Genomic DNA, 25,244 nt, shown 5'->3' with positions numbered 1-25,244 from the left:
GGGTTATTTACTGGTAGATAATCTGGTATTTGTTCCTTTCTGTCTGACATTTCACTTAAGATAATATCTCCTTCCCTTTTTTTTTTGTAAAAATTAAAAACTGATTTACAAAGTTGTTCGTTAAACAGTCAATTCAGGCATTTAGTGGTCCAACACCACCAGTGTGACAGACTTTCCCTCTACCACTGAACAGTTTTATTTTTGCTCCCATCCCCATCCTGTACCCTTATGCACATAGCAAATTGACTTTATATTATTCAAAAAAAAACTTTTAGAAATAATACTTTATTTTTCTATCCAAGTTGCAGCAAACTCCATGATTTCATCTCTTAAAGCTGAGTATAGTTCCATCATGTATATATACCACCACTTTGTTCTTGGGCTACACCCAGCTATGTTCAGAACTTACTCCCTGTAAGTGCTCAGGTATGTGATGCCAGGGATTGTCCTGAGTTGCAGGACAAGTGCCGTAGTCTACCATGGCTCCTTTATCCATTATGTATCTTGGATGGACATTGGGGTTGTGTGTATGTGTTGGCTATAGTACTAAGTGCTGCAGTGAATATAGATGTGCATGTATCTCTTTGAATGAGTGCTTTCGTGTTTGGGGGCTAGATGCCAAGAAATGGAATCTCTGGGTTGTATAGAAGCTCTGTTGGTTTTTGAGAAGTCTCTTAATTGTACTTCTTTATGTAGAAACTATATGATCATTCAAGCTATCTACCCCCCTCCCCATTTGTAGAAAGGGAGAAGGATATCAAAATTTTAATTATGATCAAAACAAGACGTTATGAAATGCAATAGGAAGGAAAAGTTTGAGGAAGGGTATGTACTAATTTACTGATCTCACTGAAGGTGGCAACATATTTAGCTGTTTATTTTTGTTTGGGGAACATGTGGTGCTCAGAGAGGACTCCTGAATTCCCAGTGCTGAGATGTTACTTCCAGTGATGATTGAGGTCCCATGAGATGCTGATGGCAATCACATCCAGGTCACTTACATGCAAAGCAGGGCACTCCAAGCCCTTTGAACTTTCCAGCCCCTTTCCTGTGCTTTTATTTATTTATTCAGCAGATTAATGTTAGGTACTGAGGAGACAGCTCAAAGGGCTAGAGTGTATATTTTGCTTGCTAGAATCCCAGGCACTCCATGGTCCCCAAAGCATCCCCTACAGCACTATCTTTAGGTGTAACCCGTAAACCAAAACACACAAACAGAAAAACCAGATTGATATTACAGGTCACCAGTAAGCTATTAAAGATTAATAGCTTTCTCTTAGAACAGTCTTCTTGGGAAGATTGGTTTCTTACAGTATCATTTTGTACTTTCCATTGTTTTAAGACAATCTGCGTCTTTAGTTGAATTTATTGCTAAGTACATTTTAAAAAACAATTGTAAGTGGCCTTGTATGTTAGTTTTACTTTCCAATCAGTTGCTGCTGGTTTTTATAGAGATATCCTGTGGTCTTATTAAATTCGCTTACTGGTTTTAGTATTTTTAATTTAATCTTTAGGAATTTCCACCTAGCAATCATGTCTATAGACAGTATTTATTTTTCTTTGATCAACATACTTCTCTTTTCTTATGGATTTAATTTTGATGCATATTGTTGCTTGAAATTAAGTAAAAACTATAAAACCAGAATAATCCTACATCAAAAGGATTAATTTAATGTGATATGTCATTTTTTGTTCGGAAATTTAAGTCTTAAGAGGTTTGCTCCTTATCTCATTTGGACCACACCTAAATTAGCATAAGACAGCTGTTCACCATTTCATTGTTTTTGAGCTCCATAGTTCCATTTTCTAATATACTCACTACTTCAAGGATAATTACTTTGTTGGGTGGATATTTAATAGAAAATATTATTTTCTTAAACTTGAAATAACTCTGTAAATGCAGGCTTGGACACAACCCTTTAAAGTAGGTTTTTTTTATTATTATATGTTCAGTTTGATCAAGTATGGGAGTTCAGAGAAGAATGTCAGAGTGTCACATCAGTAAAATAAAAATTTTTTTAAAAATTGACTTCTAAAAGCAGCTTCCAAAGTTTATTGTTCTTTCTCTTGATTTTGGTTTTTACAGTGCATAATGGCTTGTTTCAATTTTCTTGGTCTTCTGCTCTTACATAGGGATCTATCTTGTTGGGGTACTGTGTTTGTAAGAAGCTTTTTCAGAGCCTGAGTGCTGTACAATGGCTAGGGCCACTAACTCTAGTCTAGTGACTGTTGATCATATGGTTCAGTCCCCCAGCACCCTGTATGGTTCAACAGATGCAGAACTTGAATGGCCTGAGATTGTGCATGTTGGAGGTTTTATCCATCTGTAATGCCCTTGTTCTGCTTTCTAGCATACATTTTTCCTGTTCTGTCAGTGAACTTTAGCAGACTTCATTCATTCCTAGTATGTTACTACTTTCCTGAAGAATTGAGCCTGGTGTATATTTTCGTTTTTTTATAGGTCATCTGTACACATACTTGAAACATGTGCCTTGTTCCTTTTTCTTAAAATTTAAAGTAGATGTTTCGTGGGTTTTAACTAGAGCAGATTAAGCAAAACTCCCATCTGCACAAAGGAGACAAAGTTCAGGAGCCAAGGATGTGGCTTAGTGGTAGAGCACATGTGTATGTGAGACCTGAGCACTGCTGGGAGTGCACTTGCATCTCCCAGTAATGCTCTGTGAAACATATATCTGTGTGTATTTCATAATTCTGAAGTGATATTTGGGAGTTGTGTTTTTCCTTGTTCAACTTTATTTTGAAATTTAAACTTACAGAAATATTGTAAAGATAATACAGTTTCTGTATTTCTACATAATAGTATTTAAATAGATTTAAACTAAGACATCAACACTGATGTACTTTGTGTTCATTGAAGTCTTTACAGTAAACAGGAAAACAGCCTAAATATTCTCTGATACATGAATTGATAAAAAATATTGTGTATAGAGAGACAATAGAATAATTAATAATAGAGTCTTTCTATTTGTGACCACATGTACAGAACTTTTTGGCAGTTACACTGAGTAAAATAAGTCAAGACAAAGAGAAGCAAATAAATGGTATCACATGTGGAATCCTTAAAAAGAAAAAACACCTTAACATTGATACACTACTACTGTGGATTTCTCATTTTTCATCTCATTTGTGTCTTCTCAATATGACTCTTTAAAAGTTTATTTCTTGGGCTGGAGCGATAGCACAGCAGGTAGGGTGTTTTCCTTGCACGCAGCTGACCCGGGTTCAATTCCCAGCATCCCGTATGGTCCCCTGAGCACCACCAGGAATAATTCCTGAGTGCAGCACCAGGAATAACCCCTGAGCATCGCTGGGTGTGTGACCCAAAAAGCTAAAAACAAACAAAAAAATAAGTAAAAGTTTCTTTCTTTTATGGCTTCAAACATCTTTTGAAAAGCACAGGTTGTTTCATAAGATGTATCTTGGGCATAACACTACATAATTAGCCTATCTAATTTCATCATATGTAACCTTACTGGTGATACCATCATTGATTACTTGGTTCTGTCTGCTTGATTGTTCAGTGTACACATTGTTCAGTGTAGCCTTTTGCATCCTCTGTTCTTAGAAACACATCATATGTCCAGCCATTTAGCAAATCACATTATGTTTAGAATGTGTAAATATGTCCACATAGGTACATATGTAAAGAGGAAAAACCCTGTATCCTGGAGGAAGAAAATTAAAAGAAATTGTGTTGTGTGTGTTATGGCTGTTACTTCCTATTTCTTGTCTCTACTTCTATATCATTTGTCTTGAATCTACCCTCTAGTTCTCTAATTTTTTAAATTTTCATCTTGTATTCTGTTTTGTAACTTGAGTTGTATTCTATATTTTATTGTTTGCATCAGCTGATGCAGTGACCCATTTTCCTTTTAAATTTACTGGAAATTCTAACTTGAAAATCAGATCTCTAAGCTGTTAAAAAGATTAGAGTTTGTTTTTGTCTTTGTTGTGTTTGAATCACAGTTGTTTGCTAGTGTTCACTTCCTTTTTTGCAGATGTTCACTGTCTTTAGTATTCTATTGTATTTGAGTGCACTTCCTAATATTTTTCTTGATGATGTGGACTTTTAGATAATTATTTTCACTTTGTAACTTGCTTGGACTCAAGTTTTGTTAGTGGAAGGGTATTGATGGAAATAAATCCATTAATAGTTAAATGGAAGTACATCATTTACATGTAATTTTAAGGGCTAGCTATTGAGCCCTCTGAGAACACTGGAAAAATTTCTGTTTTCTTCCCTTTCATAGCTTACTGGTAGGGAAATGCTAGCTTAATCAGTTACAACTCCATTAAAAAGACATGATTTGTCTGTAAACTATCTCCTGTAGTTCATCTGAACTCCTTAATTCTGGGTTTTATCTACAGGATCTTATGATCTTTCTAAAAGCTTTTCAGTTTCAAAAGTCCTCAAATCTTAGAATCTACCAAGTTGAGGCCTGTTTTGATCAGTGGAAAAGGCAGACAGGAGAGAGGAGGGAATCCCCTGCAAATCACTTTATTGAATTATCTGTCATTAAGAGTAAGAATTATGTTCTCAGAATCAGTTTTGGGAGATTTTTTGTTTGTTTGTCCTAAAGTATACCTAAAAAATAACCCCTAGAAAGCATGCATCACTGCCAAGTGTGCAAGTACCATAACTTGAAGTATGGCTCCCAGCCGACGTGAGAGCTAAATGTATGCAGAACACCACAGCCAGGCAAGCAACCCTCTTGCCATTACAGCATCAACAATGGGAGAGAAGGAAAGTACAAAGAAATAAAAATAAAATGAGTATACTTTTCAAGTGATCAAGCTTTTTCCAACTTCTGACATTATTAGAAAAACTTTTAAAACCCAAGGGCAGTCTTGCTCTTCAAGGCCCTGTTCTCCCTCGAATAGACATCTCACTAGCTTGTCTCAACGTTTCTTCTCCTACTTCCACTCTAGAGAAGCCTGTGTTTCCTCTAGCTCGAACATGTAACATCCCTCACATCGTTCTATGTAAATTTCAGCAAAAACTTTCTTGCTTCACGAAAAATTAAATAAAATAAAGCTCAAGGATAGTTTTTTGTCCCTTTTTAAAAATGTTTCTGAAATTTGAGTAGCAGTACTCTGCAGAGAATTAATTAAAAGATACTGCATAGCTACTAATAAAAATTGAACTAAAACTAAAGGACACAGGTAATCAAATTTCAAATGATAAAATCCCCAAAATGTTAACAGAGACCCCACGCCAGAAAAAAATCCCAACAGTCTGATTTTGTAAAGGCCTCAAGTTCTTTAGTGACAGTCTAAGCAGTAAGTTTTGTTCTTACTGAAGTTTTGAGTAAGAACTTTTGTTGTTGGTTTTATTTAGATATAGATAAAACAAGAAAATTGCATAGCATATTACTGTATCCTACAGCTGATCAAAACTTGAGAAATTAATCACCTCCGTGAAGAACTTAAAAAACTACAGAAAAATCTGCAAATCTACTTAAGGATAAGCTAGACAAGAGATCAGATATATCAATGAAGATCCTGGGTTATTTAAACAGAAGCTAGAAATGCCATTTCACTTGACAGTGATCAACTATGCACTTTAACCGAATCAATAAAACACAGATCAAATCTATGTAAGTCTAACTCAGTGGATAGGAACAGAGGAAAATTAAAAATACATCTTAATGCAGTAAACAGTCGTGGGGAGAAGAGTTTGGTACATCTTAAGTAAAAACAAGGTGGCAGAAAGCCCACACGTAAAAAAAAAAAAAATCCAGTTACATATGATTTAAAAGAACTAAAACTTGAACAATAATATGCATAGCACTAGTAGCACTGTCATCCTGTTGTTCATGGATTTGCTCGAGCGGGCCACAGTAACGTCTTCATTGTGAGACTTGTTACTGTTTTTGGGTATCCACTATAACTTCCACTGGGTGTGCTTTATTGGTGTGTGGGGACAGGGGCGGGACACTCGGTGCTTCTGACTTTGCCCAGGAATCAGAGTCATTCCTTGTAGGACTGAGGGGCATATGGGATATAGGGGGTGAAGCCTAGGTTGGCCATGAGCCAGGCCTTACCTGCTATACTCTCGCCAGCCCTCCAGTCAGGTGTTCTAAGCCACTGTACTTGGTTCGATATTTACAGATTTCTCTTGGCTTTTTGTTTTTGGGTCACACCTGGGGTTTCTCAGGACTTAATCAGGGATCACTCCTGGGGCAGGGCTCGAGTGCTAGGGTGAATCTGGGTCTGCTGTGTGCAAGGCAAGTGCTCTACTCTGACCCTAGATTCATATTCTTATAGACCAAGCATAAACTGAAAAACAAGAAGCTGGACATTACTAAGATTAATTTTTGCTCAAGGAATTTTTGCATTCTTAGAATTAATAAAAATTTATTCCTTAAAAGCAGGAATGTAATGTGACTTAAGACCTGGGGTGGGATCCTCAGCACTACACACGTACAACTGACGTATTAATATTTTAATAACAAGTATTTGTATTGATATGAAAAGTTAAGCTGAATGTGAAGATATATGAAGTTTGTGATTCAGTCTTTTATTAACACTGAAATTTAATGTAAGGTAACTTTAATCTGATTTATTGCATTAAATTCTGATCCTTTCTCAGCCAGTAGTTTTCAGAACTGCTACAAAGACCTTTTCCAGATCAGAAACTCATTGATAAAACTTGAAAGGCATTATTGTAATGCCTTACGGAAATTCTGGGAAAATAGGGCTGTACAGAGCACTTCTAGTTTACTGTATAGTCTTCATTTTTTTGGTGTGTGTGTAATTAACTATAGTATGTTTAGACAATGTGAATTATTTTAAGGTACTTGAATTAGAATTTTTATGGAAGTTTTTTTGTTAAATGTGCATATGATATAAATCTTTGTTGTATTTTTAATTTTTTTTTAATTTTTTTTTTCAGGAGAGAAATAGAAACAAACAATAACTGTATGAAGATTTCCTGCTAGAATTACAACACTAATGATGTAGACTCTGGAAATGCCTAATAAGTCAAAGAAGACGTTATTAAAGCTTTTTTTTCTGCTTAAGGTGACATCTTTGAACTCTTTAACACGGAATTGACTCTTCTTGTAATGGTTTTCATCAGCGCATCTGCCCTTATACTCTCACCAAACACACTTGAGAACTGTAACTTCGTCAAGCACTTTCTGTCCTGAAGCTTTTGCCAGTATCTGCTGTCTTTTGTAATTATGCATCCTAGCTAAGGCACAGAAGACTGAATGAATGCAAGGATTCATTAACTCTTTGAATTTGTTAAATACTAACAGTTAACCATTAGAAGTGGTTCAATGATGTAACTGTCACACTGCTTCAACTTTTTTCTTTGTTGTAGTTTTTAAATTGTCAATTTTTAGCTATTTGACAGATTAAAAGCAAAATAATCATGCCATATTTAGTCCTGGAGTTCAAGTCTAAATGTTTATGTGAAAAATTATTGTAGTAAACTTTCAATATGGCAAAGCAACCTTAAGCTCTATTTTAGCCAAATGAAACATAATCTGAAATTATATTAGAACATTTCCCTTGTCTTCAAACTGTTTGGTGTAACAGAATATTGATATGCAGCTTGGTGGATCTCACCGGTTAATGCACATTCTTCTCCCTCTCTCCCCAATAATATGTATACTGAAAATGTGCATTTGTCTGAGGATTTATTTTGTTTGCTACCACTTAATGAATCTCAAATTTTGAGTAAACGTACCTCAGTCTAATCAGACTTTTTATGACCTTTATAATTACATTTAAAACCCTTAATTCCTATTTCTGGGTGTTTGCGAGCCTGATTGCTATCATGAAGTAAAAATTTATAACTCTAGGTATTCACTAGCTAAATAAACATAGTTCTTGTTTAGCAAGCATATACTGTTCCTCAACTTTTTTCTCCAGCTTTTGCAGTGTCCTGGCATCCTTAAAATACTTTGAAAATATGGCCTTGATCCATGGATTAAATCAGTATCTAAGTGAATGTGTTGATGTTTTATTGATCAGATCTATATAAATGGGAATACAGCATATATCTGGATATTCATAGTTATCTTTTTAACTTTTTTTCATTAATTACATATCAACATTAATTTTGTATCTTGAAGCAAATTGATTTTGTATAATTAAATGTGTTGAGCATCTGTATTAACTGATTTGGTGGCATAAGGTTATGAAGATAATGTACTGCCCCTTATATTACTGTCCCAAAAGGAGAAAACTATGTAGAAAAATATGTTAAGGGTAAAAATAGCAATATAGTAGATTTGAATACCGTGATATTTTGCATTACTCCATTTATGTTTACATCATGTTTAGAAATGTTTTCATCTACTTGGTCTTTGATCACTTCAAGCAATTTAGTGACAGCTATTTCTTTTAGGCTTTCATTTATATTTTTTTTTGTACTATGTTTTCTTAAAATGCAAATACTGTATTCAAGTGAAAAATAATGCAGTATTTGTAGATAACCACAGTTACTTCACAGTTCTTTGGTTGTCCCAGTGTAGTTATATCAGTGTTTACTGAAGGGAACATCAGAATATTAATGGTATATTTCAAAATAAAAACTTTCTTAAAGGAAAATTGCACCTATTTTACCTTTTTTAGAGTAAGCCATGAAATCTTGTAACACGTCTATAACTATTTATAATGAAAATTGGCATTTGGATATAGTCACCACAGCTATGTTCTACATCCCTGCGATTGAAGACCTATTAGAGAAATTGTCAAGGGGTGACCTTGCAGAAAGGATCTGGATCCTCTCTCTGAGGTTCTTTTTCTTGGTGCTTTATTAGCGATTCTGAATATTTTTATAAAACTAGTTACATTATAAATGGACTCAAACTTTATTTAATTTGCATTATGTTTCTATGTAAGAAATGTCACAGAAACACTCAGCAAGCTGACTGACTGCAGTAGCCAATTTAGAAATGTCTAACGTAATTGAGAAGCTCTTTGTGGTGAGGTGTACATCCTAGTGCCTTTATCCTGGATTTCCAATACTAAGTGAAATGGGTGCAGCATTCCTTTGGAAAAGAAAAACCTTTTTCTTTTTCAAGTAGTAGTTTTGTTTTTCTCATTTAATGTTTCTGCAGAGAACCTGCCTTCTCTTCCCTTGGTCTGTCAGTGTACTGAAAAATGTTTTTCCTCTAAGTGAAATTATCACAGGTTGTCTCAATAGCACAACTAACAATGTTTCTTAACTGTAGGGACCAAAAGGGAGAGAACTTGGGCTCTACAGCAGGAGATATGTAATCAAATATAGAATAATCACTAATTAAGACATTATTGGCCCAGTAAATCTTTTAATGTTTTTCCAAGATCTGGTTTGAATGTTTCTTATTAAAGTTATCTTATGTAGGTATTTTATTTTGGATGGTATTATAGTTTGTATAATTAACAGTAAGGGGGAAAATGTAACCAAAATTAGTATTCTTTCTATATACATATTGGTACTTGAAGATTCCTTTCAAAAGAAACCCCAGACTTTTTCTAATTTCAGTACTTAATTCCTTATTTTAACTTATGTGATTTTCTAATTCAAAAGCTATGTTCTTTTTGAGTACCGTGCATGTGGGTTAAGCTGATGTTAAAACGGTTTGCAATAATAAAAAAATCAGCTTAAAATCATTTAATCATTTCAAGTGCATTTTGCATCCTATAAAAATAAGTTTAAGAAATTTAAGAGAATTGTGTTTTCATTAAGTTTTGCATATCTTTCGTTATGCCATGTAAAATCCCTTTTTCGTATGATTAAAGGAAGGTTATGATAAAATGCTTAGTTCATTTACATTCACTTGTAGCAATTACATGAGAGTTTGAATTTTGTCGTGTTTGGGTTTGTTCATTCCTGTGAATGATGGTACAGTTAGGTGAGATTTTCTGTTATGGTACCCAAACTCACCATTTGGTCCTCTTTAATCTTTGAGGGTTTCAATAAAAATTGTTCACTCGTATTTGTGTTTTTTCCATTTTATCTTTATTAATATGTATTGCCTGTCAGAAAACAAGTTTTGTCTTCTGTATTGTGGATTTCCTAGTTGACATATTTTGTAAGTACAAACACATAGTTCTGCGACATATTTTGTCAGTACAAATACTGTTTTAGTTGGCCATTTCAATTGGGCAAGGGGATTAAAGGTTCCTCTAATTAGCATATTAAATTATATATTCTTAGAACAGAAAGGAACCTATTTTTGTATAATGGGAGGAATAATAATCATGATCCTCCCATCTTTTGCTACTAAGGAATGTTTTTCTAACAGTCTGTGTTACTCACTGTGGTGGATATATTTATGAGCATAAGATGCTAGTGACTGGGTGATACAGTGATGGTTACTGGGTTCTGTATCTAAGGTAGTTGTTTGCATGGTTGAGACTAAAGATCTTAGTTTTGTGTTACCAAAACCCACACTGTTGGTCTACTATCAGGGTAGTTTAAAAGAATATCCCCAGTATTTCCTTTTTATTCATCTCCTAAAGAGAGGCTTTGCATTTCAACATGTTTATTTCTGAAGATGTGTGGTTGTAATTAGAACCCTAATTTCTTATCTCAGTTATACCAGATGTAGTAGTTCTCTTTTAGGAGTTAAAGTGCTAACTGTGGTCAAAGTTAGCTGACCAGTTAAAAGTACGGTTTCTGATCAAGTCTTGAAAATACCTTTCATAATCTTAAAGTGTATTTAATAGTATTTAATAGTGTGGAAAAACATCTCACTAGTGTCTGTAACAGTTTGGGTACAGTTTATTTTAAAATAAACTTGTGTATATATACTCTAATTAGAGTATACACCTGTTCAACACTGGGGCTAAGAGTAAATGAATTTTTTGAGGGTCAGATGTCAGAAGGTAGCTTAACAGTAGAGCTATGTCTTGCATTTGTGAGGCTCTGGATTTGATCCTCAGCACTTCAAAAAAATTTTTTTATATTAAACAATAATGCTAAAGGAGGCATTAGTACAGAGGTGATAGCAAGACTGTTGGGTTCCCCATTGTTTGCTGCCAACCATCCTGTCTCTTAGAAGAATACCACCATATCGTTTTAAAACATTGGATATATCTGGTACATCTCTATAATGAGGATGGGATTTTTGTATGGGGAAAGATCTTAGGGCTGGGAATTGAAGCTGAGATTTCTAGTCAGTGATCTCTAGCTTGACACTGAACAAAACTTTAAGTTATTAGTGTACTTTTAAAATCAGATGGTTGAAATAGCACACACATCAAAGGTTCTTTGCACTCCTGAAATTTTTGTAACTTATTAAAATAGCACTGTAGGGCACGAGTTATTGTAACAAATGGTGAATGTTCCTTTTGAAGTTAGAAAACCAGTATGGTATAGCCATCCTTATTCATTCATTGTATTTTCTGCTTTCATTCTGATAATGTAGTATAGATACCTCAATTTAATGAATTTTAAAGTATAGCAGTAGACAATTTTCATGTTTTTGACAATATTAGTAAAAAGTAAAGGAACATCCAATTTTTTTTCTATCCTGCTGTAACTATTTTTGTTACGTTATCCTTTTCACTTTCAAAATCTCATGAGAATTCTCATATACCTTGCACCCAGCTTATCTCACTAACATCTTATTGTGTACATCCTACATCTGTAGCAGGTATAGTAGTATTTCAGGTGTTGCTTATTTTTTCCACACAAGATGTTATCAAGGATATTTACTTGTCTTAATATCATCTTGGTTTCTCTGAACATGATAACCTTGACAGTATTGAGTACGTCATATTTTATAGAGTGTTGCCTTTTTGCATTTATGTTGATTTTCTTTGGTTTAGACTGCTTTTACAAATTTTGGGGAGGAAGAACATAGGTGAAGTGTCATTTTCATCACACATTAAGGACACATGCCATCAACATATGTTGACCTTGACACTTGAAGTTAGCTAGAATTTTCCATTATAAAGTTAATATTTTTCTTCTCATTTTTCCATATTGTGCTTTTCAGAAGGAAGTTACAGCTTTCACTTAAGTGGGCAGTTATTCTCCTTATATCTTTAGAGAGAAATGAGGGAATATTTAGAGTGATAAGAAATACGGCTCAGCCTTATCCCTGCAGGCTTCTGTGTTTGATAGATTTTTCTTCTTCCTCTTTTCCTTCTTTCCTTCCTCCTTTTTTCCCTCCCTCCCTCTTCTCCCACAGTGCTATTGCTCCAGCCCTCATGATGAGTTTTGGTTTAGTTTTACCTACTTCTAGAATTCTTGTGTGTGTGGTGGAGCAATAATTAAGATGATGGCTAAATAGCTTGGTCTTACTGGATAGTTGTTCAAAATTTGACTAAGTTCTAAAATCCAAGTAGGAGTTAGTGTATTATGGTTAGATTGGTGTATTTCTTTAAAAAGGAAATGTGATTTTAAAAGCTTGCTATTTGTCTTTTGAAATATTCCTTGAACTACTACGTAATATTTTGGCCAACAACAACTTCAGAGACCAATAGACCTGTCCTAGAATCCTTGGTCTACTAAAGAAGCTTCAAGCCAAAATTATTTTTAAAAAAAAAGAAAAATTGAGGGTGCTTTCCCAAGCATTGTCTGGGGCCATTCCTCGCAATACTCAGCCATCCGGGCTGCCGTTCATAAATAGGTTTTGGCACTCCAGTGCTGCTCAGAGGCCTCCAGAACTACCCTCTGGAAGAGATCAGGGTGCCATGTGGTGCTCAAATCTAAATTGAAGTGATGTGCCCCTGACCACCAAGCTATCTCCCTAGCCCTAAGAATAGAATCATTTTATAATGACTAAATGCAACAATGTTCATGGAATGCAGAGTACAGGTTCTGGCCTGTGACACATCTTCGTATGTTTAGTTTTATCCTCTTGTTCCTTAGGAGATTTAGACATTACCATCACTAAAATTTAGAGTGCTCTTCTGATTAGATGCACTTTTTAAATTTCATTTTAGTTTTATAAAGTTCACAATATTTATACTAAATTTATATTGTTCACAATAATTTGTTACATTTAATATTCCAACATCAATCCCACCACCATATTTTCAATGTTTCCACCCCAACCTCCAAACCCTGCCCCCAAAGCAGGATCTAAGTAGTTTATTTTGTATTGCTTTTTATGAATAATTCACTAAAAATGATCCCAAAAATTTCCTTAGAGTAAATATATGAATATTGTATTTCACCATGGAGCCATTAAGCCCTTATATAAGAGATTACTAACACCTTGTGTGCTTATATATCATGTATTTTCACTCTTCATGACATAGTTTGCCTTCTGCCATACACACCATCAAATATGGTGTGCTTCTCTTGGTACATCAGTGGCAATAGAGTTTGTGGCTGCATGTTCCAGGAATAGAGGTTATTATTTTTTTTTAAAACTGCACGGTGACTTTGGAGTCTAAAGGCATTAGATGCATTTTAGAGGGTGTAGAAAGTTTGTTACTTTCAGCTAATTGTTGAGATCCTGAGAACGTTCACTGCCTAAATAAACTTAGTTAAATGATTTCAAGTGGTTTTCAGTGACAAATAGCCATACTCCTCCTCTTTTCCTTCCACCGTTTCTCCCTCCTACTTTCCTCCCTCCCACACTTGGTGGTATTCAAGACTTCTGACTATTCAGGGATCATATCTGAGGGTGCTTGGGGATCGAACTGGGGTTAGCTGCTTGAAGTCAAGAACCGTAACTCCTATACCCTCTCTAGCCCCTGAGCCATAATTTTTCTTTTTGTTTTGGGGTCACACCCAGTGATGCTCAGGAATCACTCCTGGCAGTGCTCAGGGAACCACTTGGGATGCCTGGCATTGAACTGAACACAGGTTAGCCATATGCAAAGCAAAGACTACCCGCTGTACTTAACTGCTCTGACCACAAGCCATACTTTTCTTTAAGTAAAGTGTAATGAGTTTATCCTACTGAATCGGAGGAAGTGGTGGAACCAAAGGCAAATTACATGTCTTTTGTTTGTTCATTGGTTTTGGGGTGGGGGCATATCAAACGGGGCTCAGGGATCACTCCTGGCAGGGCTTATGACCATTTGGGGAACCAGCGATTGAACCAGTGTTGACTGCAAGCAAGGCAAGCACCTTACCTGTTGGACTATCTATCCAGCAAGCAACAGATGAAAGTTTTTTTTAAGTTTAAAGATAAAAAGGTCAAAAGGATATTTTTTTGCATTGCCTCCTTGATATTGATGACTTTTGCCTTCGTGTGCCATCAGTAATATCAATAATCTCTTCATTGAAGGGAGAAATAATTGACATGCATAAAATGAGGCATTTGTGTAACCAGCTGGAAGGGCCCCCAGAACCTTCTGAGTATCCTTGAGAGCCCCTTACCCAATAAAAAGTGACTGTCTATTTTAAAAAACTATGTGAAGTACCTGAAGCTTCCACATGATAGTGTTGCATGCTAATTATTAAAGCCACTATCTCTAATAAATATATTGATTGTTGTTTTCTGCTTGTGCTTGCTGCATTAGCTGACTTCCAGTTTCTTGTATAAAGTAATGATTCTGAGACCACAATTAGTACTTACAACTTAGGACTGTTTTCTAGTTTGGCCATACTTGTACTCTTCCCCTGTGTTTTTATCAACTTACTCTTTTAGTATATACATATGGGATGCCAATGATCACACCTGGCCTGCGCAGGGCAAGTGCCCTCCTCCTGTGCTATCTCTCCAGTCTCCCCACTCGGAGGGCATGGGCGTTGGGCACTGGCACTTGAAAGAGGCCTAGTACACTTGTACTGCCCGACTCCCTTGAGCGTGTATATTTTATTAGGAGATCTAAACACGCAAACAAAATGTGACTGAGAAGTTTCTGTGAAAACTAAGTTGACTGCTTTGAAAATACCTATTAGGCGTCTAAGTATAGACCATAAAACTGTAAAACCTTACAGGATAATCACATAAATGTAGAAATTTGCACATTGTTTGCAAGTATATCATTTCTCATTCTGGGAAATTTTTGATTATTGGAGGCAACATACATTTCAGAGAAGTGAAAGACACCAGTGAACTCATCAGCAGGCTCCTATTCAAAGTAAAATCAAATGTATATCAAATCATTGGGAGGTTAAGACATACGTGTATTTTAAATTAAATTGCTGAAAGTTCGCATTTTATGAATCCTTTTTGTTTTGGGGTCTCACCTAGTGCCTGGGGCTACGCAACACAGTTGTGGGGATCTCTTCCAGAGGTACTTTTTGGGGCCATGAGGTGCGTTATAACAATTAAACCTGAATTTCTCACCCATTCTAAAATAGTGTCTATTTTGCTGAAGAGCGAGTACAGGACACGAAATTCTTACCAGGCATGTTGCCAGTCCTGTTTTGATCCCAGGTAACACATGTGGTACTTTGAGTATCACCAGGGCCAGCAATAGTTTGAGTACCAATGAGTGTGGCCCCAGTCTCCACCCCTCCTCCCCACAAAGAAGAAAATAGACCTAGGGCATTTTGTATTTTGCATGGTTTATTTTCAATTTTAATCTAAGTTAACATTTTAAGTCCAAAAACTTTTTCTGCATTAACAGTTTTCTGTATGTAGCTCTATGTTTACATGTGAATGGATAAGCTATCTTTGTAAGTGTAAATTTAAAAAATTTATACCACATACAGGATGTAATGTGCTAATATTTGCATATGTATATCAAGTATCTAAACTGTACAAAATGTTTTCTGTATGGAAATATTGAAGAGAGGAAATGTACCCAGTAATATTTCTTGATTTTTAAATTCACAGCCACTGAAACAATGTTAAATTTTGGGAATTACCTTGAGTAAACCATTCCTCTTTGGAAAAGCACTGTTTCATTTCTCAGAGCACATATAAACTTTTCCCTCCTGATACTCTCCTTTAATAAGCAAAAACAATGCCCTAGTAAGAGGAAGTTTATTATTAAATTCCTATCTTGGAAACATGGAGCATGGTCTTTCCAGATAAACTTGTTGGTTTATTTTTATTTTTCTGCAAAAAAAGAGAAAACCTTGCTTTCTGGACAACACTTGAAAAGTGATACATTAGGAACAAATGTGATCAGTACCATGTGTATGTAGAAAGAATATCCTTATTTTTGTCAGTATTTTCATAGGCGGCTAGATTGAGAGATGTTCCATTCCCTTCTGGCTCTTGTGAGGATGGGGTGAGGGGGTGGGGAACAAATAACATACTGGAGTATTTGTTTTCTAGGAGCTGCACATGCGTCCATTCCCCTGTTTGCTGGGGGCTGCACTCAGCTGTACTCACTGGGTTGCTCATGCACATCTGGCTGCCGTGCAGAGAAGGTCCACTGTGTTGTAGTACCCGCGCCCCAGAGTTGAGAGAGCTGTGGAGTATGTATCAGCAGCATGGGACCATCAAACCCATTCTCACATTTACAAGGCACGAGTGTTTTGCCAGTGAGTCGTTCAAAAAGATATTAAAACAGCATTCTAACAACTTAATTTCTAAAAAGCCACTAATACTGTCTTATTCACATAGAGAAACACTTCCCTTCCAGTTTATAGTTTTGTAGGAAGTAATTCAGGATGAAATCTGTCTCATTACAAAACCACAACTTTCGCTGTTCACAACTGAAATCACAAATCACAACTTTATTGCACAAAACACCTTATTGCACAGTAGTTCCACTGTAAACACAACTCACTGTTTTAGCACAGTTCTTGAATGATTGTCCAAATGATTATCCTAATTTGTTAATATTGTTGATAGGGACTGGAGCACATGCTTTGCTTGCAGGAGGCCTAGGATCAATCCTTGTATTCATATTACCTGGCTCTCTGAGCACTGCTGGGAGCACAGGGGCAGGAATAGCCCCTGAGCACATCAGGTGTGGCTCCAAAATAAATCACTTATTTCATCATCATCATCATCATCATCATCATCATCATCATCATCATCATCATCATCATCATCATCATCTCGTTGATCGTCGAATTTCTCGAGCAGTCTCAGTAATGTCTCCATTCGTCTTAGCCCTGGGATTTCAGAAGCCTCTCTTTACTTGTCCTTCCCAATGATGCAGCATTGAAGGTTCTTTCAGGGTCAGGGGAATAAGACCCAGCATTGTTACTGGTTTTGGCATATGAATATGCCACAGGGAGTTGGAGTTTGCGAGGCTCTCCCAGTGGGCAGGAAACTCGGTAGCCTGCTGGTTCTCCCAGAGGGTAGAGGTAGGCTATAAGAGGTAGGCTATAAGGTTCCGGGAGCTTGCTTTTAAGTCTCTGGATGTTGGCCGTTGATGGAATTATAGGACTGGGGTGGGTGTGGGGGCAGTCCCTGGGTGTGACTGCCTAGGTACTGGAAACTGGGAAATCTGGGCAGAGGAGGCCCAGTCCTGATCTGAACAGGCTTGGAGGTCTCAGCCCCGTGTCCCACACACTTGGGTTCCTCTGCTGGTACCTTCAGGCGTGAGCCTGTCCGAATGTGTGGAGAGGGGCCTTGAGCATGGCTGTGGCTAAGGCTGCAGAGATCTTTGTCTGCCGGGAGCTCTGCTTGGGGCAGGGAGGGAAGCTAGAGCCCATCCCTTCTGAGGGGCCCTGGGGAAGACAGCCAGGCACGGGGGCCAGGGACTCTCTGCGTCACTCTATTCCGGGAGCTTGCTTTTAAGTCTCTAGATGTTGGCCGTTGATGGGATTACAGGGCATGGGGGGCAGGGGTCCTTGGGTGTGACTGCCTGGCTACTGGAAAATGGAAAATCTGGGCAGAAGAGGCCCAGATAAATCACTTATTTAATATTTACATAATATGTTCATACTATAACTCCAGTAGTCAAACTTTTTGTTTTGTTTGGGGGCCACACCTGGCAGTTCAGGGGACTGTATGGGATGCTGGGGATCCAACCAGATTGGCAGCATGCATGACAAATGCCTTGCCTGCTGTACTATCACTATCAGGGGTGGAACTTTGTTTCTATTGCCATAAACAATGTTGTCACATAAGGCACGTTGTAGCTATTGACTCCAACCCCCTCCTCCAGTTCTGCTGATTGGAGTCAGTTGGTGTTGAATGGTGGTCCTCATTGCTTAGGAGGCAGCTGTCAGCCCAGGGAGATAGCTCAAAAGGTGAAACATGCTTTGCAAATGGGAGAATTAAAGTTTGATCCCTGGTACCAAGGGATCCCCTGACCACTGAACCTGGAGTAGCCCCTGAGGACCAGAGTCTGTGATCTCATCCCCAATATCCCTCCCTTCTCGCCAAAGAAGAAAAATTGACACAAGAACGAAGGAACAAGCTGAATGCTTAACTATATTCACATTATAACTTAAGCATTTGGGTCGGACTGGGGGAGGGCTTTTCAAACAAAAGTTCCACCAGAGGCCAGGGAGAGCTCCAGAGCTGGAACAACGGCATGGTTTCCAGGGCACTGCTAGGGACAAACCCCAAGCACTGAGCTGGGAGTAGCCCCCAAGGATCACCAAATGTAGCCCCAAATATGACAAGTTTTTAAAAGTCTCTATGTGCTTCCCTTTCTTTTTTCCCCCAAAATTGCTGTCAATTCTCATTTAAACTGGATTTTCTCTGGGTCTCATGCAAATTATTGGGTTGTACAATATTTAAAACATTTGTTGCAACATAAATTTATTGTCGGTAGATACTTGGTTTGTATACCTGTTTTATATACCTATAGTTCTGGGGTTGGGTAAATATTTCTTGGATGAAAGGGTGAGTAGAAGAAGTTTAAAAAGTACTGATTTAGGATGCAGGGAAGAACTGGGAGCTCATTTCATGACAACCTCTAGTTTGTAGATGAGGGAGCAGGCTATGGGTTTCCCAGTTTCACTTGATGCTGCTACTTAGCTATTGACAGACCAGTTAAATATCTCTGCTTTATTATTGGCAAAGTGCGGAATAGCTACATAAACATCACTGTCACTGTATTACTGTCATCCGTTGTTCATTGATTTGCTCAAGCGGGCACCAGTAACGTCTCCATTCTTCCCAGCCCTGAGATTTTAGCAGTCTCTCTTTACTCATCTTTCGCAATGATTAGAGGCTCTTTCAGAGTCAGGGGAATGAGACTTGTTATTGTTACTGTATTTGGCATATAGAATACGCCACAGGGAGCTTGCCAGGTTCTACCGTGTGAGTGGGATACTTTCGGTGGCTTGCAGGGCTCTTTGAGAGGGACGAAGAATGTATATCAGAGACTACAAGCACCTATGTTGTATGTTAAAATCAAACACATGTGTACTTCTCTAAGCGCATCAGTGGGCTAGGCTATAAGAGGTCACGTGGCCGCTTTGTGGCCGAGTGTTTCTGGGAGCTTTGTTTTATATTGTCTCTGGATCTTGGCCATTGATGGGATTACATGAACATGCACTCTAAAAAATAATGAAGAAAGGAAAGAAAATGCACTCTGCATGGGCTCTTGAAACCTTTGCGTGTGTCAGCTTTGCTCCTTGCTCCTCTCTAGCTGCTAGGTCTGCCTCCTACTGTAGGTGAATTTGTTCCTTACGACTGACTAGTTTCCTTCCCTGTGTTCCATAGTCAGATGTTCTAGCCATTGGCTTTGTAACTTTAACATGGCCAAAGTTGCCTAGCCGGGAAAAACTTTAAAACATTCATTCACTGTCATCCCATTGCTCATCGATTTGCTCGAGCGGGCACCAGTAATGTCTTCATTGTGAGACTTGTCACTATTTTTGGCATATCGAATATGCCACGGGTAGCTTGCCAGGCTCTGCCTTGTGGGCGAGATACTTTCGGTAGCTTGCCAGGCTCTCCAGGAGGGGCGGAGGAATCAAACCTGGGTCAGCCGCGTGCAAGGCAAATGCCCTACCCACTGTGCTATCGCTCCAGCCCAAAACATTCATATATATATATATATATATATATTTTTTTTTTCCTTATTGCTGGAGCACTTCAACTTAGAAATGTAGTCTTTTAATTTGGTGGTGTTGTTTGGGGCCACACCCTGCAATAATCATGGATTACTCCCAGCTCTGTGCTGAGGAATCATTCATGGAGGAGCTTGGGGGACCATTTACAGTGCTGGATGTTGACCCCAGGTTGGCCGTGTGCAAGGCTTTACCCGCTGGCCTAACACTCCAGTCCAAAATGTCATTTTCAAATTATACTAATACCTCAGAGTGATCAACATACTATTCCAATTAGTAATAAAATATGAGTTCTTAAAATGACCTTTGTAAATCTGAAATGAGTCCATGACCTTCAAATTTTTGTGCTCCGGTTACCTGGCAAAAATTCACAGTATTTCACTTGCATTTAATTTGTTCAGCTATTTGTTCAGACATTTTTATAGAATATTCTTGGAGAAATTTCCCTAAAATACCATACTTTTAGTAAAACTATTATATGTTGGGCTGGAGCGACAGCACAGTGGGTAGGGCATTTGCTTTGAACGCAGCCAACCCGGCTTCGATTCCTCCGTCCCTCTTGGAGAGCTCGGCAAGCTACCTATAGTATCCCGCCCACACAGCAGAGCCTGGCAAGCTACCTGTGGCATATTCGATATGCCAAAAACAGCAACAACAAATCTCACAATGAAGACGTTACTGGTGCCCCCTCAAGCAAATTGATGAGCAACGGGATAACAATGACAGTGACAGTGACCTCTGTCAGAAAGTTTGACTCCATAAAGACCACTACTCATCATGTAAGAATAATGCTTTAGGTAAAATGAAGAGGATTTTATCTGCATACTTTTATATTATCAAGGTTAATGTGGTTCCACTTTGACTACTTACTAATGTCACAAAAAAAAGTTTAATTACACAAAGCGACAGCAGAGGGAGCTATTGAGATTTGATTACATTTTCCATTGCCCTGGGTGAGGTTTTGGTCTTGATTTTCTTTAAATGATAATGTTTCGATTTAAACTTTCTCATCATAATGGCCAATATGCAGGAGGAACTTTATCATACTTAAAGATTTATATGGAAGTTGGGAGATGGCAAAATATGGGGCTGTTTGTTTTTTTTTCTTTTAACAAGTCCATTTCAATTCTATTTCCAACACACTTATACAGGTTGTTAATGTAAGAAAACAAATGAAAACAGCTATAATCTCAGAAACTAGTTTGTTTTATTTGTGTGAACTGAGGGCATCAGGGTCACCTGGCTCTACAGCTCATTGTCCGATATTGTATTTTTGTCCATTGTCATGGAGACCTCTGTTGGGCTTCAAAAGTTTTACAAGAATTTTTGTCTAATCACTGCCCTGTTTCAGTTTTATTTGGTGAACATGAACCAGAAGGGGTTAAAATCCATCGTAAATTACGAAAAGCATTAAATGGAGGAGGTTGTAACTTGGTTACACCGTGTTTGTGTGTGTGTGTGTGTGTGTGTGTGTGTGTGTTTAGTGTGTACATGGGTGACAGATTAAGGGAGGGAAATAGGGAAAGTTCATTTCACGCTTTTCTACACAATTCTTAATCATATCGTCGTGTATGATGCAATCCTGCTCTTGCTACTTTCACTTCTCCCTGTTCTGCCTGCTGGTCCTGTGATCCTTAGTCATGTTCTCACTGCAGCTTTATTCTCCATACTTCAAGCAGGATCCTTATTTTTGAAAACGACTCTGCTTCTAGAAATTTCTTTTGTGGCTAAGCGCACAAAATATGTGTGGCTATGTGGAGTAATACTTTGCTGTATTAAGATAGTAAAATTTTAAATGTTAAATGTGTTGTTCTAAAAAGATAGTTATGGAATTCATCTACAATGAAATAGTACATAGCCATTAAAGCTGATATTAGGAGTGTTAATGTATGAATTCTTGGCACATATGCCTTATATGTTTTATCCCATGAGTTTTACATGTTGGTTTACATATAATTTTAATAAATAATTTAAAGCAACGTAGAAGGATTTTATAAAGTTTCTGTAAGTATACACAATCCTTTGATGTAGTGGCACTTCTGAAATCCAGTGCTAGACTTGTGAGAGCGGGTGAAGTAAGGGGAAATTTTGCTTTTGGTCTTGTAACTTTGCACTTTTAACCACAGAAAAGAGCATGTGCTTTTAATTGGCAGACTAATTTAAATATCAATAAATTAATCTGATCTCCCCAGATTGCATTCTAGCATCTGTATTTCCCTTAAGTCCTTCATGATTCTCTTGGTCCCATTTATAGTGGGTTCCTTCATGCTCACTGAGTTGTAATCCTGGTCTCTGCTTGAAGCAGTTTTAACAAAACAAAGAGGGGTAGGGGGGACTTTGATGTCAGGCGTGACTGGGTTAAAATCCTAACTCAGCCGAGAGGATATTCAACCACACTTAACCTGAGTTTCCTCACTATGAGAGCAATAATATTAATACCATTCTCGGGAAAATGGCGAGGGATGAGGTGGATTTATGCAAAAGGTCAGGTAATGATGGTAGGCAGATGTCGGTGCTCAGAGGATAAGGGCTGTTTCTACCTTCTGGTAGCTTTGGTACTTTGATAAATAACTTTCAATTTCCATATGACCATTTCAAGTTATCATCTTCAAGCTATTTGAACAGTATTGATTCTGAATTAATACTAAACTTGCTGATATCCAATGGCTCTCTAATGGTTTGCCTAATAGGTTATTGGAGGTATCTAGGTACTAGGAAAAACACAGTTACAGTTAACATAAAAAAAGATTTGTCTTTTTCATATCATCTTTATACTATCCATTAGAGATAGTGAGTGGTCTTATAATAAAGACTCGCCCCATGCTTTCTTGTGAATTGCCTCTTTTTTAAATATAATTTTTTTATTGAATCGCTGCTTTTAATGTTTCAGTTTTAATCATACAATGATCAAACACCCATCCCTCCACCAGTGCACATTCTCCAGCACCAATGTCCCCAGTATACCCCCCCCTTCCATCCCTCCTCCTGCTTTTATGGCAGAAAAGTTTCCCCTATACTGTGTCTCCACTTTTGGGCATTATGGTCTGCAGTACAGATACTAAGAGGTTATCATGTTTGGTCCTTTATCTACTTTCAGCACACATCTCCTGTTCTGACCGATTCCTCCAATCATCATTGTCTTAGTGATCCCTTCTTTATTACAGTTGCCTTTGACCCCAGCTCATAGGACAAGCTTCCTACTATGGGACAATATTCCTGGCCCTTGTGTCTACTGTCCTTGGTTGTCAGTCTCATTATGTTATTTTATATTACACAAATGAATGCAGTCATTCTATGTCTATGCCTTTCTTTCTGACTCATTTCACTTAGCATGATACTCTCCATGTCCATCCACTTATAAGCAAATTTCATGACTTCATCTCTCCTAACAGCTGCATAGTATTCCATTGTGTCAATGTACCAAAGTTTCTTTAACCAATCATCTATTCTCGGGCACTCGGGTTGCTTCCAGATTTTGGCTATTGTGAACAATGGTGCAATGAACATATAGGTGCATATGTTATTTCTTCTGTGCTTTCTTGCACCCTTGGAATATATTCCCAGAAGTGGTGAATTGCCTCTTTTTAAGGCCCTTCTTTTATACTGCCTTTTATTACATATTATTTTGAAATTGTAAGCAGCATTTGCCCCATTGTAGATTCTAGCAGCACTACTTTTCGAATGAATGCTTTTTTTCCCCGAATCCATGATTTTTATTCAAGTCATAACATTTCAAAGCACCTAAATTTTTATATTATTTTATCTAATAAGAGTAATAAAACATTTTCACTGTTTTGTTCTGCTTGTTGAGAAGAGTTTAGATGGCAAGAGCCACTAATCAATTGATTGTTCCATAGTGATATAAACACTGTTGGCGGAGTTCATTTGTTTAAAATATCGCTTCTCACAGTGAGTAGGGCATTTGCCTTGCACGCAGCTGACCTGAGTTCGATTCCCAGCATCCCATATGGTCCCCCGAGCACTGCCAGGAGTAATTGCAGAGCCAGGAATAACCCCTGAGCATCACTGGGTGTGACCCAAAAAGAAAAAAAAAGTTGCTTCTGGAACCTAACTGCTTCTGTGTGACAAGGTGCTGCATCCAGGTGAGTGAAAATACATGACAGAAATAGATCCTATAAAAATTCAGTGAAGGCTGTCTCCTTTATTTCTTTGCAGTAACAAGAGGGAAGTGTGCTTGGTTTTAGCTTTCTGTTTCTTTTGACACTTTTCTTTTTTATCAACAACAAGAGATGTGTTGTTCTATCTTCTGTTTTTAATCTGCTTTAAACCTTACCCCCTACTCCCAACAACCTCACCCAAGCACAAAAGAAAGATCTATTTTTCTTCATAGCTGTGATTGTTATCTCAGGAAATGAGTCAGTGAAAATGAGTCTGCATAAAATAGCAGTAGCAAGATCTGTTCTTCAATGCACTACTCTAGCAAGAACCCAGTGTTCAGCAAAGAGGTCAAGTGATTTTCCCAAGTGATCATGGTCCCCAAACTTTGCGAATGAAAGCAATATGCCAAGTGATATATCTTGGACAACTGCTTCCCAAAACACACCTCTAATAAGCTTGTTTTGAGTGAATAAAGATGATCCCAGTTACTTTGTTAGGCCCCTTGGGAGGGAGAGTTTATTTCTCCCCCTGGAATCTGATCTGCCTAGTGACAGCTTCACTAATAGAAAGTAGAGGAAGAGAATTACTTAGGTGTGTTTAAGCCCTAATAAGGTCTGAAAGCTCTGTTTTTTTGTTTGGGTCAGGGGGTCCTGAGTGGCAAAATTCTAAAAGTTTAGGGGTTACATTGTTGGTAAAAGCATATGATATTGTGAAAATTACAAATGCACGCACGCGTGGAAGGGTGATGTGTGTGTTGTGTTCGAGGGCACTCGGGGTGGTGCTCTCTCTCTCTCTCTCTCTCTCTCTCTCTCTCTCTCTCTCTCTCTCTCTCTCTCTCTCTCTCTCTCTCTCTTAGCTCTCATTTGGTGCTCTTGAGCCGCTGTGTATGAACCGGATCAGGATGGCTCCTCCTTTGTGCTCCACTTCTGTCTGTGCCTCTGTGCTCTCTTCTATCTATCTCTCTATCTCTGACTCTGTCTCTGTCGTCTCTCCTCTGGTCTCTTCCGATCTCTCTTCTTCTGATCTCTCTCTCCGGAGCCATTCTCATTCTCACTTCTGACTCTGACCCTTACTTTTGACTCTGACCCTTACTTACTTCTGACTGATCCTTACTTCTGACTCTGACCCTTACTTCTGACTGACTGGCTTTGTGCTCTTTCTTTCCCCTGCTTCTGGCTCCGATGACTCCCTGATTCTCTTCCTCTTTGTGCTGTGCTTCTGTGTTTTCTCCCCCTACCACTCTTGCAGTCTTACTTTATATAGCAATCACATAGGGTGGTGACACAAAGGTGGGTTGAACATTAACAAATCAACA

General features: G+C 37.8%; 1 protein-coding gene across 4 annotated transcripts in view; it reads left to right on the top strand.

Moving 5' to 3' along the window:
• The window catches only part of YTHDF3 (YTH N6-methyladenosine RNA binding protein F3), a 32,633-nt gene extending 22,677 nt beyond the window's left edge, over window positions 1-9,956 (top strand). For all 4 annotated transcript variants that reach the window (XM_055126857.1, XM_055126855.1, XM_055126856.1 and 1 more), the window contains one exon: window positions 6,917-9,956. In XM_055126857.1, coding sequence (XP_054982832.1) covers window positions 6,917-6,940 — 24 coding nt within the window. In that variant the 3' untranslated portion in view covers window positions 6,941-9,956. The remainder of the gene's footprint in view (window positions 1-6,916) is intronic.
• Window positions 9,957-25,244: the final 15,288 nt, after the last annotated feature.

Source organism: Sorex araneus, chromosome 2 (genome assembly GCF_027595985.1).
Source record: "Sorex araneus isolate mSorAra2 chromosome 2, mSorAra2.pri, whole genome shotgun sequence".
Classification (NCBI taxonomy): domain Eukaryota; kingdom Metazoa; phylum Chordata; class Mammalia; order Eulipotyphla; family Soricidae; genus Sorex; species Sorex araneus.
The sequence above is the reverse complement of the archived record's forward strand: the minus strand, read 5'-3'. Positions and strand labels throughout refer to the sequence as shown.